Here is a 19,347-nt window from a genome sequence, read left to right as displayed (position 1 = left end):
TGGCTCAATGCCAGCCACACAATGAGAACCCTACAAACGCTGGATATTCTCCTCCATACACCATGGCGGCTGCTCCAGCCCTGGTGCCACCCCTGCCAGGCCCGCCTGGGCACCCAGGGCTCACCTGACGCATAGCCGATCATGAACAGCAAGTAGACCAGCAGGAAGCGGAAAAGGTCTTTGAAGAGGATCTAGACCCCCCGGTGGGAACAGGAGGCAGAGATGAGATACATGGCTTCTCGCTTTCCCAGCTCCTCATCCCACACCTTCTCTGCAGCTCCACCCTGCCCCACCCCATGTCCAGGCCCTGCCCGCTGCCCCCACACCGCCCCACAGCCTCAGGGCCAGCGGCACTGTCTGCGCGAATGTGGTGCGTGTAGCTCCCTCCAAGGACACACAAAAGTCCAGGGGGAACCGCCTGGCCCGTACCTTCTGGATCATGATGCTATAGGTCCCTGTCAGCTTCAGCCCGCGGGTGAAGTAAAGGGCGTTCATCCAGCCCAGGACCAAGGCAAAGACCATGACAGCCAGGTACGCCTCGATCCCCGCCAGGTAGAGGGCCGCTGAGACAATCACCAGCACGGAGTAGATGAAGCTACGGGGTGGCAGAGACCACGAGAGGAGCCAGAGGGGAGGGGGGACATGAGACCTGGACCGGGAGGCAGGCCCCCAAGCCCTCTAGGGACTAGGACATCCCGATGACACCCAGAAGAGAGACCATGAGACCACGTGGCTTCACGGGGTTCCCCAGCATCCTGATAACCAGAATCCTCAGTTAACTGGCAACCGGGCTTCCCTGGTGGCCCAGTGGTTAAGAAGGCGCCTGCCAATGCAGGGGTTCAGTCCCTGGTCCGGGAAGATGCCACGGGGCAATTAAGCCTGTGTGCCACCACTTCTGGGCCCGTGTGCCACAACAAGAGAAGCCACCGCAAGGAGAAGCCCGCACACCACAATAGAGGGTAGCCCCTGCTCGCCGCAGCCAGAGAGAGCCTGCGTGCAGCAACGAAGACCCAGTGCAGCCAAACAAATAAATAAATAATTACTTAAAAAAACTAATTGGCAACCGACGTGTGTGTAGTTGTCCTGGGGCCCTACCAGATCCCAAAGAGATGTCCTTTGGAGTTGCTAGAGGAAGATTCAGTAGTTCTCAGTGGAGATTTTGTGGCTAAGCGAAATTTTTTTTTTTTTTTTGCCCTACCATGTGACATGTGAGATCCTAGTTCCCCGGCCAGGGATCAAACCTGTGCCCCCTGCAGTGGAAGCATGGAGTCCTACCCCAGAATTTCCATTGTTCTCTAACTCTGGGCAAAAGGGAAAATACGTAACACACAGGCTGCAATCCATCCTGAGCCCCAGGCAGACATCATTAATCAATCCCAGCACTCTTTCCCACTGAACACAAACACAGCCTTAAGATTCTTAACATGGGCACTCCTGGCAGGCATTAGCAATCACTCACAAGCGTAAGAGGTTAAATTTATTTTTACCCACAGTGCATATAATGATAACTCTCTAGCAACCAGGATCTTGCTTTAACCAGAGGACTCTTTTAGTTGACAATGGCCTGACTTTGGGCTACAGTAGCTGATCAGGCTGGGTGAGTTCACTCCTAATAAGAGTCACACACACCCCCTACCACCAAACCTCAAGGATGTCCCTCCCAACTCCACCTTCCTCACCCAGAAGCTACCACCCCAGGGACCTCTACTCACTAGAGTAGCTGGAAGGAGCCGTCAATGAAGAGAGAGTTCACTCCAGGGCATTTCTTCATGAACAAGTCTTTGATCTGGAGGAGGGGAGGAGGTGGGTGAGAGAGGTGGAGTCAGCAGAAGCGTGGAGAGGTGGAGGGGGACTTCCCTGAAGGTCCAGTGGTTAAGACTAACTCGGCGCTCCCAATGCCGGGGGCATGGGTCTGAGCCCTGGTGGGGGAAGTTCCCCGTGCTATGGGGTGAGGCCAAACATTAAACAGATTAAAGAGGTGGAGAGAGAGGAGGGTCCAGGCAGGGTAAGGCTGGGGCCAAGTGCTCACATTGGTGAAGAAGAACAGGATCCCAGTGAAGAGCGTGATGATCTCGCCGGCCAGCCTCAGGTAATCCACCGTGGTGCGGTAAGGGTATGGCGGCTGGGGGGGCAAGGGGCATGCAAGTTCTCACCCAGCCCCTCCAAATCCAGATGTTCCCCGACAGCCCAGCCTCTGGGTCCGTGGAGCCTCCTCCCTTACCCCTCCTCCCCCGGGTGTGGGGGCGCCTTCCCACCCTGTTCCAAGCCTTCTCCAGCCCCTCCCACAGGGGGCCCAGCTGCGCCCCAGCTCCTGCCGCACTCTCAGCCACTCACAGTGCCCTCGAGAGGCTGGTAGTAGGCAGTGAGGGTAAAGATGACCATAGCACACAGATAGGAGACCACGTTGATGTAGAAGGAGACGGCCCCGAACTTCCGCCACTTGTCCCGCAGGAGTTCGTTGATGGGCTCCACGGCCAGCATCTCATGGCGGTTCTGTGGGGGAGCAGGGTGGGCAGGGGGTGGGCAGGCTGACTCCAGTACGCCTTCCCCCAGCCTCTGCCCCAAGAGCTCTTTCTCCTCCTGATCCATTCTTCAGACACCCCGACTTCTGGGCTCAGCATTTGAGGCCCTGCCCAGTTCTGTCCCAACTTACCCTTCCAGCCTGTTCTAGACACATAGAACCCAGAGCTAGAAAGCTCCTGAAAGAACATCTTTCAGGATGTTTGAGTGGTCCCCAAACTCTAATCAGTGGATGTTCCAAGGTGCTGGCACCAAAATCACCTATGGAGCTTATTAAAAAACATAAATCCCTGGGGACTTTCCTGGCAGTCCAGTAGTTTAGACTCCTAACTCCCAAGGCAGGGGGCGTGAATTAGATGCCCTGGTCAGGGAACGAAGTTCCTGCATGCTGCAGCCAAAAAAATTTTTAGTGCAAATAAATAAATAAACCCCTGGGTTTCAACCTCAGACATTCTGATTCAGGAAGTGGAAACTGGGAAATTTAGCCCCAAGATGATAAATACTTGACTCACCACAATTTTCCAAGTCTGAACCCAGGACAGACAGCAATAATTGAGTCCCACACAACAGTTCTCTATACAGTTTCCTGGGCAGACACTACCAATCAATCAGAGTTTGCAGCAGAGATGCTAAAACTTACCACCACCCCCAGTTTAAATCAGGTTGATCACTGATTTGAAAGATGAGAAAAGTGAGCTCCGGTATGAGAAGGCATCCGTCCAAACTCACAGAGCCAGGGCTAGAAGGAAGACCTTCTGTATGCAGGCCCCAGGGCTTTCTGCCCCATTTGTGCAGCATCCTGACTCTTTAAGGACTTGAGTTTCTTTATCATCAAGGATATGTGCAATGAGGTAGCCACAAAGATGCCACTGCAATGTTATTCCTGATAGTTAAGTGTAGAAACAAACTCAAATGACCAAGAATAGAGGAATGGTTAATTAGAATGTGGTACATTTCCACGCAGCAATGATACTGCAGAAGAATACTTAATGGTGCAGAACGATGTTCATAAAATACTGCTAAGTTAAAAAGAGAGCTTTTAAAAACTTCATATAACAAATGCTAATGATAATAGCTGACACATAATGTTTACCCTGCGCCCGGCTATTCATCTGGTCCTCCCAGCAACCCAATGGGAAATGCTCAATTTTTATCCGCATGGTACCAAAGAGGAAGCTGGGACTCAGAGAGACTGGGGAGTTTGTCCTGAGTCACACAGCATGTCAGTTACAGCGCCAGGCTCCTAAACCAGTCCTGCATGCCCCTGAAGTCTGACCCTTACAATCCTGCCATTCCCCCCCGTGCCAGATGCCATTCTGGGCACTCAGTTGGCCTCTTCTATTGCACCCAGTCCACAGGGCCCCTCCTGCCCTGCGCCCACCTCGATCTTGCTGTTGTACACTAGGATCTCCAGCACAGAGGTCTCCTCCCCACACGTGTCCAGGGAGGAGAGGTCATAGAGCGAGGAGTACACCGGCCCATAGGCCCAGTCCTTGAACTTGCGCGACAGGTGCCTGGTGTCCTCATCTGTCACCTCCCGACGGATGATGTGTTGGAATATCTGTGTGGGGGGAGGAGGATCAGGGGGTTTTGCGGGGGTGTGGGCAGGGGTATTGCCGCTGGGCCACTCACATGGGAGGGACTCCAGCAAATAGCACCTCCCCAGAGAGCAGGATGGGCTAGGGAAAACATTTACTGAGCACCTGCTGGACGCTTTCCTCACATCACCTGGTTTAATTCTTGCCCTTACCATCCTGTTTGACAGATGAGCTAATAGCACGCATGCTAAGTTGCTTCAGTGGTTTCCAACTCATTGTGACCCCATGGGCTGTAGCCCGCCAGGCTCCACTGTCCATGGGAGTCCCCAGACAAGAATACTGGAGTGGGTTACCATTTCCTGCTCCAGGAGATCTTCCTGACCCAGGGATTGAACTCGTGTCTCCTGCACTGCAGGTAATTCTTTACCGCCGAGTGATCGGGGAAGCCCCCATGAGGAAATAGAGGTTCAGAGACAAAGAGGATGTTCCCTGAGGCCACACAGCAGGTTAGGGGCTGGGCCAGAAGCCCAGCCAGGAGGGCAGAGGAGTACTGCAGGGCTACAGCTCTGGGGCGCAGCTCTCTGTCAGTGGCTGCCCTGGCTGGTGGGAGCGGGGCGGTAAGCATCCAGCGGGGTGGGATGAGCAGAGAGGCTCTGGGATGAAGTTGAACAGCCTTGCTGGACAGTAGGGAGCCACAGCAAGTTCTTGAGCTAGCACATCTGTACTCTGGGGTGGGCAGGATGGGAGGTGAACGTGCGCATTAATAACAGGCGCCAGCAGCAGCTGCCCCCGCGCGCATGCGTGTGTGTGTACAGTGACCCCGGCCCCACGCTCACCCCAATCTTGCCCGTCTTGGCGGCCATCATGAGGGGCGAGAGGCCATCGTTGTTGAGCACGGCCTCCAGGTTGCTGTCGGGGAAGAGGCGGGCACACTTGAGCAGCAGCAGGTCGTACATCTTGGTGACGAACTTGGTGTTCTCGCGGGTGTTGTCGGCGATGGCCACCAGCGCGTGCAGCACCGTGTTGCCGCGGGAGTCCTGGCGCCGCATGTCCGCCTTCTTGTGCGGGTTCTCCGTCAGGTAGTTGACGATGTGGGGCTGGTTGGTGCAGGCGGCCAGCGACAGGGGCAGCTCCCCTGCGGGGCAGGCGGTCGGGGGGCCGGCTCAGTGACGGAGCCCCGCCCCGGGGAGATGCCGTGACGCTGGACACAGCGCCCATGGCCAATGTGAACAAGCCCTGGCCGACTGCAACTGTCTGGGGGCGATGTCCCCGGGGAGACGGACGTGGCTCTTTGAGGTATGGCCACGCGACTTGGAGGCTGTGAGGGACTCTTTGAGGAACTTTGTCTCTGAACCCCTAATAACGTGTCTAAGCAGGGGTGAAATTTAAAATCTTTCATGGGTCCAACTGGGCCATGGTAGTGATGCCATTTGGACCCTGCATCTGACCATCAGTGCCAGCTTGAGTCAGACCAGAGGATGAGAGTGATAAGGTCTGTGTGGGGGGAGAGAACAGCCCACCACATCCCTCTGATCCCATCATGATGCCCGCTGCACAGACAGGACGGCTGAGGCTCAGGCAAGCAAGGTGACGCTCCCTTCCTCAAAGGTGAGACCTCAGTGACCAAGACCAACGAGGCGGCCTGTGCCCTGGGCTCCGTCTGGGCCTGTGGTCAGCGCAGCCCTGGTGTCTCGGGAGGTGTCAGGACTGCCAGCACCACCGGGTACCCCCCGTGGCCCCCAGCTTCAGCCCCATGTGCCCCAGCCCCCACCAGGCCCCTCCTCACCGAAGTAGAAGTAGCCGCCCTCGTCCTTGGGCTGGAAGAAGCGGCCTCGTGCCTGGGCGTGGACGTCAGCTCCTTGGGCCACCAGCAGCTCCACGTAGTGTTTGCAGCGGCGTTCGATGGCGATGTGCAGGGCGGTCTGGCCTGGGAGGGAGTGGGAGACAGTCACCGGGGGGCAGGGGGAGCACACAGCCCTGACCAGGTGGAGACCCACCCCAGTGCTGAGTCACACCCACCAGAGTTTGGGCTCACGGGATATCTGACTTGGAGGACCCCAGATGCGGGGGCTCTGCAGACACGTAAGAGCCTTTCACGCCAGAGGAAACAAGGGCATCGTGGCCTCACAGGGTTTGGGACGCAAAATTCACAGCCTCTGAATCTGACATTCAGGAATCCGAAACGTCAAGGTGGATTCATGGATCTCAGAATTTAGACCAGGGAGCTGGGCCTGGTGACACCGCTGCCTTTTCGAGCTGTTGGCTCACAGGACCATTGTCACAAAGCCTCAGTCTCCAAAACCAGAGCATCTTGGGTCCGGGTTTCCAGGTTCACAGCACCTTTGGCTCACTGCATGTGAGAACCTTGGAACCTTCAATTCTGAAACCCAGAATTTAAAAGTTGGAAGGGGTAGTTATTGTTGTTCTTCAGTCCATTCCTCATTCACTCCACAACTGGTTCCAGGACATGCTGGCACTCGCGGCCCAGGATGAAATGAGGTGTTGCTGGGGGTGGGGAGGGGTTGGACAAGTGAAGAGGGAGTCCCCCTCCCGCCCAGCCCAGGGCCCCACCTCGGTAGTAGATGTCTCGGAAGGGCGAGTTGATGAATTCCCGCATGTTGCCCGTGCGCTCGGCGATGTCCAGGAGCACGGGGATGGTGTCGTTGCGGCCGTTGCTCAGATTCAGCAGGGCCTTGGGCAGGCAGGTCTTCCCGGTGGATGGCTCTGCGGGGAGACACGTGCAACAAGAGGAGTGCTCAGCCCAAGGCCCAAACTGCTGGGCAGCAGGGGACAGGGCACTTGGCAGGGAGCCAGAGGTCCTGGCCGTGTTCTCCTTTCTGAGCCTGGCCCCTATCTGCTCCCTGACCCCACCCCAGGGTACTGAGAAGGTCAAAGAAAACTCAGAGGAGCAGAAGTTCTTTAAAACATGGAAAGCTGCAGCCTGTAGAGAAATGGTACTTACCAAAGCATATTTGGAAGGACTTTTTTTTTGGGGGGGGGAAGAACTTTTTAAAAAATATATATTAATATATTTATTTGTCTGCATTGGTTTATCTGCAGCAAGCAGGATCTAGTTTCTTGACCAAGGATTAAACCCAGGCCCCCTTCTTTGGAAGGCAAAGTCTTAACCACTGGACCACCAGGGAAGTCTCTGGAGGGGACTTTTAAAAAATCAGATAAAAAGGGGGAATGCTGAGTTAATCAAAGCCAATTGCCACCATGTCTTCACTACAGGACTTCTCAGAGCCTTTAATCTGCTCATGAGGACTGCTGCTGCTGCTGCTGCTGCTAAGTCGCTTCAGTCGTGTCCGACTCTGTGTGACCCCATAGATGGCGGCCCACGAGGCTCCCCCGTCCCTGGGATTCTCCAGGCAGAACACTGGAGTGGGTTGCCATTTCCTTCTCCAATGCATGAAAATGAAAAGTGAAAGTGAGGTCGCTCAGTCACAGACCCAGGAGGCAGCCTTTGCTTGAACACAGATCCTTTACCCATGAAGCGGGTGCAGTAGCGCCCCTAGAGGGGAGAAGAGGGAGTGCAGCGTTTCCCGAAGTGGGGGCTGTGAGCCATAATAGACAGGAAACTATCTTAGAGGATTTGGGGGCTCCTGCAGAGGCAGCAATGGCAACCCGCTCCAGTACTCTTGCCTGGAAAATCCCATGGACAGAGGAGCCTGGTAGGCTGCAGTCCATGGGGTTGCTACTAGTCAGACACAACTGACCGACTTCACTTTCACTTTCACTTTCATGCATTGGAAAAGGAAATGGCAACTCACTCCAGTGTTTTTGCCTGGAGAATCCCAGGGACGGGAGAGCCTGGTGGGCTGCCATCTATGGGGTCGCACAGAGTCGGACATGACTGAAGCGACTTAGCAGCAGCAGCAGAGGCAGCAATAAAAACAGCAAAAGCCCAAGTGTGCAAGGTGTCAGCCCCTTGTCAAATCTCTCCCGTGAAGTCAGTCTCCATTTGGTACTAAGGGATCTTTAACACCTCCCCCTAATGCTTACTAATGTCCCTTTGCAATTTTCTTTCCCTTGTATTAATTTTTATGGTGATGTGAGTGGATTTATACCTTTAAAAGAGAGAGTCAATGACAAGAGAACTGGCTTTTAACCAGGCACGGGGCAACACAGCCCGATGCAGGAAAGGGCCCAGGAATGGGACAGGAAGCAGGATAGGCAGGGGTGGGCTGAGGGGCTCGCTCTGGAGCCAGGATCCCTGGAGCTCACATCAGGCTTTGCTCCCCATTTCTGATTTGTATGTGACCTTTTCTCCACTTCCATTTCCTGTCTAACTACATTGAGCCTATAAAGGGAAATCATAGGCTAACAGATAGCTGTTGATGAGCCCAGCACCAGGTAGACAGGCATTCTCAATAAGTCATACTGTTGCAGTTATTATTCTACCAGAAATGCTTTCAAGACTCTCCTTAGATACCTGGAATCAGTGGAGAGAACGGGAAAAACCCGTGGACGCAGAGAGACCTGAATTCCAGTCCCACTGCCCCAGGAGTGAAGTTGCTCAGACGAACCTCATTCTGGCTATTTCTTGCTACATCCCTGGCGCCCAGCCCAGTGTCGATGGCAGGTAACTATGTACTGAATGAAAACAGCCTTCAGCTTTCCATCTGCATAAGGTGGGGGGCGCGGGGCGGCAAATGCTGGCCAAGGCCCCTGGGGAGTCTGCTCAGACTCACGAGCCTGGAGGTGGATCAGTCCTGTTTCCGAACTGACAGGGAATTAGAAAATTAGAACTGTCGCAACTCTCCATGCTGACCTCATCATCTTTCGTTCCCTAGACCCCAACCCGGTCTGCACGTGTCCCCTTCTTAGACACTGATGTCCCTAGCCAGCCAAAACCTCTGTTACTCGTCTCCATCCCACCTCTTGTGCACACCCTCTCCCCCAGCGAGTCCCCACCAGTTTTACCTGTTTCTCCAAGCCCTCCACCACTCTCCACCCCCATTGCCACCAACCCAGCCCAGCCAGCATCTCTCTCACATGCCCAGGACACCTGCCTGGTTTCCTCTGGACATCCTTGAATCCACTTTCCACATAGCAACTGAGTTCAACTCTGGTTATGGTCAGCCACAGGGCCTTTGCACATGCCGCTTTTTTAACCTTCCCTCTAATCCTTCCCCCACCTGTTTTTACTTGGTTAACTCTACTTCGTTCAGACTCAGCTCAAGTGTCACCTCCTCCCAGAAGCTCTCGCAGATTTTCCTGATCAAGTCGAATCCTCCAGCACAGCTTCTTTGTGGACACACAGTTACAGGTTGTAATTGTTTATTTGTTTCTGTGATTGCTTAATCAATGTCGGTCTCACTCCTGAGACTGAGAGAAACTTGAGGTCAAGTCTGCTTTGTTCATCATCTTTTGCCCCAGGCCAGTACCGGACCTGATGCTTGGTAGGGGCCCAATAACCACTTGTTGAGTAAATACACATTCCGTGAAGGGGCATGCTGTGCACTGCAAGGAATTCCAAACCACAAGGGCTCAAGTGGTTTATGTAGGATGTGGGACCACACCGTTGATCTGGACTGTAGCAGGATACGGGGCTGCCAACCTGGGTCCTGGGATATGAAGCCAAGAATAGGGCTCAGCCAGAAATCAGGCGTGGTTGCAGTCACAGGACTCCACCACCAGGTGGCGAAGTGGCTTTGCCCACTGGGGAGGCTGGAGCCAGGGGCCCTAAAGAAACTGTTCTGTTGGAGGTTGTCAAACTTTTGAGGGGGTGGTCACTGACTCCCCTAATGAGCTCACGAACCTCTGGCTAGAAAAACATGCAGGGGTGGAGCCAGTGTTTGAGGAGCTTGAGACATGCAATTTGGGGATCCTGTTTCTGAAATGAACACGCAACTACCAATTCCAAGTTAGGTCCACGGATGTATTGGGGGCCAGGGCAAGAGAGGATCCTGAAGCCTAAGCAATGGGCCTCACAGTAAATCCCCCTCTACACCTGCCTTATTCGGTACAATGTCAGGAACCTCCCCCCAGCCGGCCTTAGAGCCCCCACCCAGGCTCACGCAGACCCACTCGCCTGAACTCAGCCTGCGCTCAGAGACCCAGTCCTGAACTCAGGAAAAACCAGAAGTCTTGGCAAGTCCAGCCTGGCGCTGCTCTGCCCACCAAAGGCAAAGCACCACGATTTCTGTTTCACAGGGGCTCCCTCCACCCCAAAGCTCCCCACTTTTGCCTGGTGAACTTGGGGGGCTAGGTGGGGCTGTTTGGCCAGGGCTTATATGTGGTTTATCTCCAAATGAGATCGGCAGCATCACGGAGACCTTCTGAGGGGAGAGGGGGACCCCATCCCCCCACAACTCTAAGCTCATGCCCCAAACAAGGCCATACTCTCTGCGCCCTGGCCGGGCACCATGAATGAACGCTTTTGGTAAGTCCGGTAATTCTCTTCTGATGGACACAGTGATACAGCAGAGTATCATTTTGGTGTTCAGAGAGTCTGGCTGGTAAAGGTATATGTGAAAAATACACTGCAGACCCGGTCAGCCTATTTAGGCGCTTCATTTGCTTAAAATACCTAAAGTCTCCAAATACCTGATCTCCCTGGAGCTTCGTCAGCCCTGTTACTGTGGCCGGCCCACCTGAGACAGGCCCTCCTTCCTGGCAGGTGCCACAGTTCTCGACATTTTATATTGATTTGTGGGGTCACTTGGCCAGTTAATGACAGCTCACCTGGTACCTGGCACACAGTATGTGGCTGACTTGGGTGGAGGGGTTCACAGGCTCCCCTCCCCGATGTGCAGAGAGGCCGGGGCAGCGGAGGGAGCCAGTGCCCTGGGGCGGATGTTTGAGCCTGGACGAGGCTGGAGGGAGCTGCCTGGGCTACGTCCCAGGGCAGTGGTGACTGGGCTCCAGTCTACAGTGGGGAGCCGGAAAACTGGGCAGGGGCAGGGCTCGGACCTGGAGAGCAGAAGAGGAATGACCTGCGACCCCCTCCAGAGCTCCCCAGACAGGACAGGGGCTTCTGGGACCCTGGCTGCCTTGTGCTCGGCACTATGGGATTCTCTGGCCACAGAGGCCAGGGCTATGCTGTGATTATTCCCCAGGGTACAGATGAGGAAACAGGCTCAGAGAGGCCAAGGATCCCTTAAGTGGTAGAGGTGGGATCTGAGGATCCCTTAAGTGGTAGAGGTGGGATCTGAGCCCAGGTGTGTAGACTCTGGGCTTCCCTGGTGGCTCAGATGGTAAAGAAACAGCCTATAATGTGACCTTGCTTACCTGTGACACTTTCCATAAACAAAGGCTGAATGAAGAAAGGCACCCAAGGCCCAGAGAGGTTAAGTAATATGGGAAAGGACACACAGGACTAGACTCCTTGTCCAGTGCTCCTCCTGGCTAGTGCAGCCCACTGACCCAAGAGAAGACACTGATGGGAAAGGGGGCCCCTGATGCCATCCCCCAAACCCCAGCTGGCCCGCCTGCTATTCTTGGGTGGCTCACCCCGGAACTCCTCATCCGTGAGGCGCTTCTTGTGGGTCAGCAAGAAGGGGAGCAGCCCATCCAGGTCAGCGGTGGAGCCCCGGGACACGATGTCAAAGAGGATAGGCCGGTTGAAGACTTTGAGGATAGGAGGCGGCTGGGGTGCGGGAGCTTTGGGGCTCTGTGGCTGCTTCCTGAGGGGGGAGGAAGCGGGGTGATAGGAGGGCTCATCCCCTGCCCACCCTCATGGTCTCTAGCCTTAGAGGGCGGAGGATTGTAGGGGAGGGCAGCTGGAGCCCTAGGAAGGGGCCAGGCTGAGAGGGGAGAGACATCTGGAGACACAGAGGAATGTTTTACCCCAACACTCTACCTAGCACCTACTGTGTGCTGGGTGGAGACAGACAGAAGCTTACAAGGTCCCCATCCATCTATCCATCCATCCACCCACCCATTCATATATCCAACCATCCACCCATTCACTCACCCACCCATCTACCTATTCATCCACTACCCACACTCCCACCCCTCTACCCATCCATTCACCCATCCATCCACCCACCCACCCACCCACCCATCCAATCTTCCATCCCTCCACCCATTCACCCACCCATCCACCCATCCATCCATCTATTTGTCATTTATTAAGTGCACAATTAGCCAGAGACTGGAAGAGACAAAGATACTAAGGACAGAAAGGAGGAACACCAGACTAAAAGATAAAGCAACTCTATCATTTATTCAAATCATTCACTGCTTGATTTATTCATTCAACAAACATTTGAGACAAATGAGGCCGTGCACGTAGATGCTTAGTTCAAGGCCCCACCACAGTCAACACTGGTAAACATTAGCTGCTGTTCCTGTTATTATTTAGTGCTACTGGGTGTCCGGAGCCTGTATGTGCGGAAGAAACGCTGAGCTGCAGAGGTGGGTGGAGAAAGAATAAGGTGGGAAGGGCTGGGGGAGGAGAAGTGATGGAGAAGGAAAGAAGGGAAAAAACAGAGAGTCAATCAGCCATTCTATAAGCATTCACTGGGCACCTACTGTGCGCTAGGTTTTGAGAGACAAAGAGCTGGCGCAGAGCTAGGCCAGGGGCACCGAGGGCAGGGATACTCTGTCGCGTCCTCACCCACCCAGCGCCCAGCACACACAGGGGCCGGAGGAGGCTGTGAATGAAGACAGGAGGGACAGGAGAGGAAGAGCGTGCGAACGGGAGAGTGGAGGGGGGCAGAGAGGGAGTCAGACAGGAGGCGGGGCCCAGGGCCGAGCGGTCACCGAGCTGTTCCTGGGCCCAGACCTTGCCCCCCAGGACGGGGCCTCCAGCGACAGGGCGCCAGGGAAGGGAAAAGAGGTGCTTCTGGACATTGGGGTGGGGGGCACACAGGCTAGGGCAGCCCACATTTCATCTGCTCCCGAACTGTGACCTTTGAGCCAAAAATGAAAAGAACACCCTCGCCCCGCCCCCATCCTCATTGAGGCAGCCTTCAGGGTCTCTGAAGACCTCAAGTGCTCAACCGCATCCCCCTCCAACTCCTTTGCAGCCCCTCCAAAGCCATCAGCCCTAGCTGTCTGAGGCAGTGGTGGGGATGAGGGCCTGAAGGAGGGGGAAAGGGAGACGAAGAGCCCACCAGCATGCAATGCAACCTTCCAAAGAGATCGGGCACCGGGACACCTGACTCTCCTGGGCTTGTCTCCACTTCTGAGTGGAGCTTACAAAGTTCATCCTGCAGCTTGCAGACTGCGTTCCGTGCAGACCTCAAGCTTCTCCAGCCTCCACCTGGAATGTTGTTCAGTCACTCAGTCATGACCGACTCTGCGACCCCATGGACTGCAGCATGCCAGGCTTCCCTGTCCTTTACCATCTCCCGGGGTTTGCTCAAACTCATGTCCATTGAGTCTGTGAGATCCAACCATCTCATTCTCTGTAATCCCCTTCTCCTCCCGCCCTCAATCTTTCCCAGAATCAGGAGCTTTTCCAGTGAATTTCCTATGTGGCTGCCCTTTCTCACTCCTTAGCCAGCTCCTCCAGGAAGTCCACCTGGATTATGTTTCCTGTATCAGCTCCCTCTCTCACCTCAGCACCTCCCCCAGAGTGAACTATTTCTTTTTTTTTTTTTTTTCAGTTCTACCAGTTTCTTGCTTCCAGCCCATCTCCCTCCACCCTCCTCATGCATGCAGCCTCAGTCACGTGACCCCATGGACTGCAGCCCACCAGGCTCCTCCGTCCATGGACTTTTCCAGGCAAGAATACTGGAGTGGGTTGCCATTTCCTTCTCCCAGAGTGAACCATTTCTTTCTTTCTTTCTTTTTTGACCAAGCAGCATGCGTGATCTCCCCTGAGCAGGGACTGAACCCATACTCCCTTCATTGGGAGCACGGAGTCTTAACCACAGGACCATCAGATGAGTCCAAAGTGAACTGTCTACTCACCTGCTTATTAAGTGTTCTGCCCTCCAAACTGACAGTGCCAGTGACAGCTACTCAGTATCTAAGCGAAGCAGGGGCAGCATCTGGCCTGGCTCATTCCTGGAGCCCCAGGGCCGACCCCTCCCCTAACCTGGCATGTGGTGGGTGGTCCACAAACCTTCACGGAACAAACTGGTGACTCGGTAAATAAACAAAGGAGACAGGCAGCTTCTGACCAAGCAGGGCTGAGAAGGTGGCTGAGCTTCATCTAAGGGCGTAAATGAGTCTGTGAGCAGCATCGGGGGACAGAAGGACACACGCAGACTTCAAGACTCCTCTAGACACACACAGAGGCCTGAGAGGGGTCTAGCGGGTTTTCATGCAGAGATGGCTAGACAGAGATGGCAGAGGAATAGATGGGTCGATAGGTATCCGAATGAGTGATGATGGAGGATAAACTGGACAAGCGGATGGACAGGTGGAAAGGCGGGTAGCTGATAAGAGAGAAAGAGAGAAGGAAAGAGAAATAGCGAATGAGAGATATGGGAATGGGATAGATGGATGAATGGTGGGCAGTCTAATAGCTGACCGGCTGGATGGATAGAAACGGTGAGTGGACAGAAGAAGGGATGGCTGTCTGGGGAGTAAACGGTGGACAAACGGAAAGCTGGTCGTATGAGAGGATGCCTAGATGATGGATGGACGGGCAGACAGATACTTGAGGGAGTAGATGATGGACAGGTGGACGGGTAGATGGATGGACTGGACGGCTAGGTGGAAAGACAGGTAGCTGGATGAATGGGTGAGTAGATGATGGGTGGGTGGGTGGACGGATGGGTGGACGGGCGAATTCAATACAGGGGAGACCCCTGGTCAGGCAGCCAGCAATACTCACTCTATGACCTTCCTCCTCCAGCGCTTGTTGTCACTGGGGTGGTGACGATAGGTGCCGTAGTCAAAGAGCGAGTCCATGGGCGCCTTCTTGGGCCCGGGCACCACTGAGGACTCGTACAGGGTGGACTCCAGCAGGTCGATGGGGTTGGGCACCCCCTTGCGGAAGGCGCCCTGGAACTTCATGCGCAGGTTTGGCCGCCCGTCGCCTGGGCCGGCGGAGCGACCACCATCAGCCGGGGAGGGCGATGGGGAGCCGTCTTCCCCCTCGAACAGGTTGGCCAGCGACGACAGGGGGAAGGCCTCCCCGCCGGGGGGCCCACTCTCATCCCCAGGGGACTCGGCCACCTCCCCTGGAGCCCCGCGGGGGCCTTCGCCAGGATCCGCCATGCTGCCCTGGGGACCGTCCACACGGCTTGGCCTGCAAGGGAATGGGAGTGGCGTCAGGCCGTCTCCAGGAAGCCCCCCTCCCACGTGGGCAAACAGCACCGCTGCCAGCTCTTCAAAGCCACCCTTGTAATGACAGGGGTGCAGGGTGGCCACTCCCAGATGTGGTTGGCCGCCAGCCCCCGGCAGGAGCTGCAACAGGAGCCCCATTCAGGGATCTGGAAACACAAGCCCGCCTTGCATCCAGCTACCCTGGACATCAGCTGGAGACGGAAGGGCCTCAGAATCACACCAGGTCCCCAAACATAGAGCCTGGGGCTTACTCCTGGCCAACCAAACCAGCTTTGGAGCACCCAGAGCAGGGTTTGAACCCAAGTTCCGCATTTAGCCACCATATGACAGGAAAGCCAATGGTTCACAGCCTCGGTTTCCTCATCTGTGAAACGGGGACGAAGCAGAGCGCATGCGATCCAGTGGCCTGTGCTGTGCCTGCCACACAGAAAGCACCTACTAAAACATAACCATTGAATGCATGCTGCAGGCACACTAGGTGCTCAGCAAATACACATGAACTCATTGTGGAAGTCAGTCACCCTCAACTTCCCAGCACCATCATTATGACCCCATTTCACAGAACGGGAAACTGAGGTTCTGAGGGTTTAGTTAGCCGTGCCCAAACTCTGCTCCCCAGTGCCAAGCACTGACTCCTTCCCTCCCCTCTTTGCCCAGTTAGCTCCTGCCCACCTGTGTTCCCAGCTCGTGCCGCTTCCTCTGGGAAGCCCCTCCGACCATTTGTTCGTGGGATTAGTTAATCCCGGGGTTGTGAGTACCAGAGGGCAGGGAAGGCCTCTGCCTTGTCCACACATGCACCCCCGCACCTTGAGGGGTGCCACATGGACACACGACCTGATGACAATGGTGTTATTTAGTCTTATTTGTCAGGTGAGGAAAATGGAGCTTGAAGAGGGCCAGTCACACAGCTTGTAAGGAGAAGCGCTGGACTTGAACCTAGGTCTCTCTGGCTCCCAGGCCCAATGTTTAGCCAGGAGAAGGGCAAGGGAGGGACGAGGGCTTGCTGGCTGTCAGCCACCTGCCCTCTGCAGCATGCACAGGGCGGGCTGGACACCAAGGGCGAGTTCCCAGGAACTCCTCACATCCCACCCGGGCTGCAGAGAAATGTCTGAAAAGCTCTTTTCTACATCTCTCCCTCCATGCACATTAGCAGAAGAACAAATAAAGATTGGTCCCACCTTGTTTGTTTTGGGTTGCCAGGAGAGAAGGCAAGGGCCCTTGCAAGAGGCCTCTCTTGGCTGGCACAGCAGGGCACACAGAGGGTCAGAGCTCCTGCCTCGGGTGGGTCCCACTCTGGGCACAAATGGGGAGGCAGAGCCTGGACTTTAGACTCTTCCAGGCCTGGGTTCTAATCCCAGCTAAGCTATTTCTGTGTAGCATGACCTTGAGAGAGTGTCCCAAGCCTCAGTCTCCTTATCTATAAAATGGGTACAATAGTAGCTTTCTCATACATTTGCAGGAAGAATTAAATGAGATTGGGCATGTCCAGTGTTGACCCTGGGATTAACCTGGGGGCTGTCAATGAGCACAATCAGAGAAGGAAGGAAGGGCTTGGTGCACAGGTGCTGAAATCGGTTTTACCCGGTTCCCCTCTGGGCCCAGGTTAATCAGCAGCTGTGAGATCTCGGGCAAATTGCTTCCTCTCTCTGGCCCTCAGCTCTCCACCTGTAAAACCAGGGTAACCACAACACCTCCTAAAGCTTGGGAGATGCCAAGTGCCTTCAAGAATTTGAAGCACCCACTGGGTGCCAACACCTAGTATGAGTCAGGAGACATTAGTTCCAATCCACCTGCCAGGCGGGTAAGGGAGACCCCCTAGGGGCTGCCCCGAGTCCCGGCTCTGTGACACAGGAATGGGGGTATGTTGAGGCAGGGAGGGCTGTCCACTGGGGTGCAGCCACTGAGGGGGAGATTAGACTTCCCCGGGCACAGTCCTGCTCATCTCAGTGGGGACCGCAGGGTCAGGGGAAGAGGAGTTTAGGCACATACTTCTTAATTACCGCACCCCCTCTCAGGTCCCCACGGGGTTCCAGACACCCTCCACCCAAGGTGGGGGCCAGATGAGGCAGCCCCTCTAGCCCCCACCATGCCTGTACCCCCTCCTCTAAGAAAGCTCAGACAGCATCCAGTGTTTCTGGGGCTCCACAACAGGGGGTCTGGAGTCAGCCAGTCCCAGGTTCAAATCCCCACTCAGTCACTCACTCACTCACTGCCAGCAACCTTGACAAGGCAAAAAGGGATCAACGTCAGCGTATTAATTATGGTGACGTGATAATTATGAACTAAACCCCCATCATCACCGTGATCATGGGGCTCTTGGGGGCCCAAGTGCTTCACACACACACTTTCACGTGGTCCTCCCTGGAACCCTAGACCAGTGGTTCTCAGCCGGGGGCGCCTCGGCTCCCCAGGGACACTGGGCAATATCTAGAAACATGCTTGCCTGTCACACTGTGTAGAGGAGAGAGGGCTAATGGCATCTAGTGAGTCAAGGCCAGGGGTAGCGCCAGACATCCTACAAGGCATAGGACCATGCCCGCCACAAGGAACTACCCAGCTGGAAAACAGTGCTGAGGTTGAGAGACCTACCTCTGGAGGTAGGTAGGTACTGCTGTAATTCTCCTTTCACAGATGAGGAAAACTGAGGCTCTGAGAGGTTAAGTGACTTGCCTGAGGGCACATCGCAGGTGAGTGACAGAAAAAGTGAAAGTGGAAACTAAAAGTGTCAGTCGCTCAGTCGTGTCTGACTCTTTGTGACCCCATGGACTGTAGCCCGCCAGGCTCCTCTGTCCATGGAACTCTCCAGGCAAGAACACTGCAGTGGGTAGCCATCTACTTCTCCAAGGGAGTCCTCCCAACTCAAGGACTGAACCTGGATCTCCCGCATTGCAGGGCTTCCCCGGCAGCTCAGCTGGTAAAGAATCTGCCTGCAATGCAGGCGACCCCGGTGCGATTCCTGGGTCGGGAAGTTCCCCTGGAGAAGGGATAGGCTACCCACTCCAGTACTCTTGGGCTTCCCTAGTGGCTCAGAAGGAAATAGCAACCCACTCCAGTGTTCTTGCCTGGAGAATCCCAGGGACGGGGGAGCCTGGTGGGCTGCCGTCCATGGGGTCACACAGAGTCGGACACGACTGAAGCGACTTAGTAGTAGTGGCTCAGATGGTAAAGAATCCGCCTGCAATGTGGGAGACCTGGGTTCGATCCCTGGGTTGGGAAGATCCCCTACAGGAGGGCATGGCAACCCACTGCAGTATTCTCTAGTATTCTTGCCTGGAGAATCCCCATGGATAGAGGAGCCTGGAGGGCTACAAACCATGGGGTCACAAAGAGTTGGACATGACTGACCAGCTAAGCACAGCATAGCACTCCTGCATTGCAGGCAACTTCTTTACCGTCTGAGCCACCAGGGAAGCCCTTAGGGAAAAACACCAGGACTCAAACCCAGGCAGTTGGCTGTGGAGGCTGGGCTACCCTAACCCCTCAGTTGACAGCATGGCCTGGGGGCCGGGTGCCACACCAAACCCTTAGAGTATCTTGTTCAAGGTGCACAACGGCCCCTTGAGAGGATTATTACCATCAGCCCATGCTAACCTCTCTGAGCCTCAGTTTCCCTGCATACAAAATGAGGGTTGCAAAACAGCTTCTATCCTATAGGGCTGTTAATGGGCAGGTCAGGTGTCTCTTGGGCCCCTAATGAGCACCTGACAAATTTTTGTCTTTTTTGTCTATTTTCTGGCCACACTGTGCAGCATGCAGGATCTTAGTTCCCTGACCAGGGATCGAACCTCTGCCCACTGCAGTGGAAGCACCCGGTTAAGCATCTTAACCAGGGAGGCCCCTTGACAAATACTTGAATCATCACTGCCATTATGATACAATCCCAGCATACCCACCCTCCCCAGGTACACGCATGGGGTGGTCCTACAGCCGTGCATTCGCAGTCCTTATTAACATTCACCAAGTCCTCCCAGCCTCTCCCTCAGTTAATCCGCCAGGGCCTGGTGAGCAAAGTTGCAATGCTCCCATTTCACAGCTGAGAAAACTGGGGCCCCTGAGATGATGCCACACAGTGAGTGACCTTGAAGAACTGGACTCT

The 19,347-nt window shown here is 55.0% G+C and overlaps 1 protein-coding gene across 3 annotated transcripts in view; it reads right to left on the bottom strand.

Annotated features, from left to right (window-relative positions):
• TRPV4 (transient receptor potential cation channel subfamily V member 4) overlaps positions 1-19,347 on the bottom strand; it is a 44,887-nt gene that overhangs the window by 13,535 nt on the left and 12,005 nt on the right. For all 3 annotated transcript variants that reach the window (XM_042234702.2, XM_042234703.1, XM_027956636.2), the window contains exons 2-12: positions 14,797-15,213; positions 11,517-11,689; positions 6,630-6,782; positions 5,845-5,985; positions 4,895-5,193; positions 3,902-4,081; positions 2,335-2,493; positions 2,030-2,122; positions 1,713-1,786; positions 430-595; positions 125-191 (exon numbers count right to left, since the gene is read on the bottom strand). In XM_042234702.2, the coding sequence (XP_042090636.1) occupies positions 125-191; positions 430-595; positions 1,713-1,786; positions 2,030-2,122; positions 2,335-2,493; positions 3,902-4,081; positions 4,895-5,193; positions 5,845-5,985; positions 6,630-6,782; positions 11,517-11,689; positions 14,797-15,182 (1,891 nt within the window). In that variant the 5' untranslated portion in view covers positions 15,183-15,213. The remainder of the gene's footprint in view (positions 1-124; positions 192-429; positions 596-1,712; positions 1,787-2,029; positions 2,123-2,334; positions 2,494-3,901; positions 4,082-4,894; positions 5,194-5,844; positions 5,986-6,629; positions 6,783-11,516; positions 11,690-14,796; positions 15,214-19,347) is intronic.

This window comes from Ovis aries, chromosome 17 (assembly GCF_016772045.2).
Source record: "Ovis aries strain OAR_USU_Benz2616 breed Rambouillet chromosome 17, ARS-UI_Ramb_v3.0, whole genome shotgun sequence".
Lineage (NCBI taxonomy): Eukaryota > Metazoa > Chordata > Mammalia > Artiodactyla > Bovidae > Ovis > Ovis aries.
Note: the sequence above shows the minus strand (reverse complement) of the source record. Positions and strands in the feature narration are given on the sequence as shown.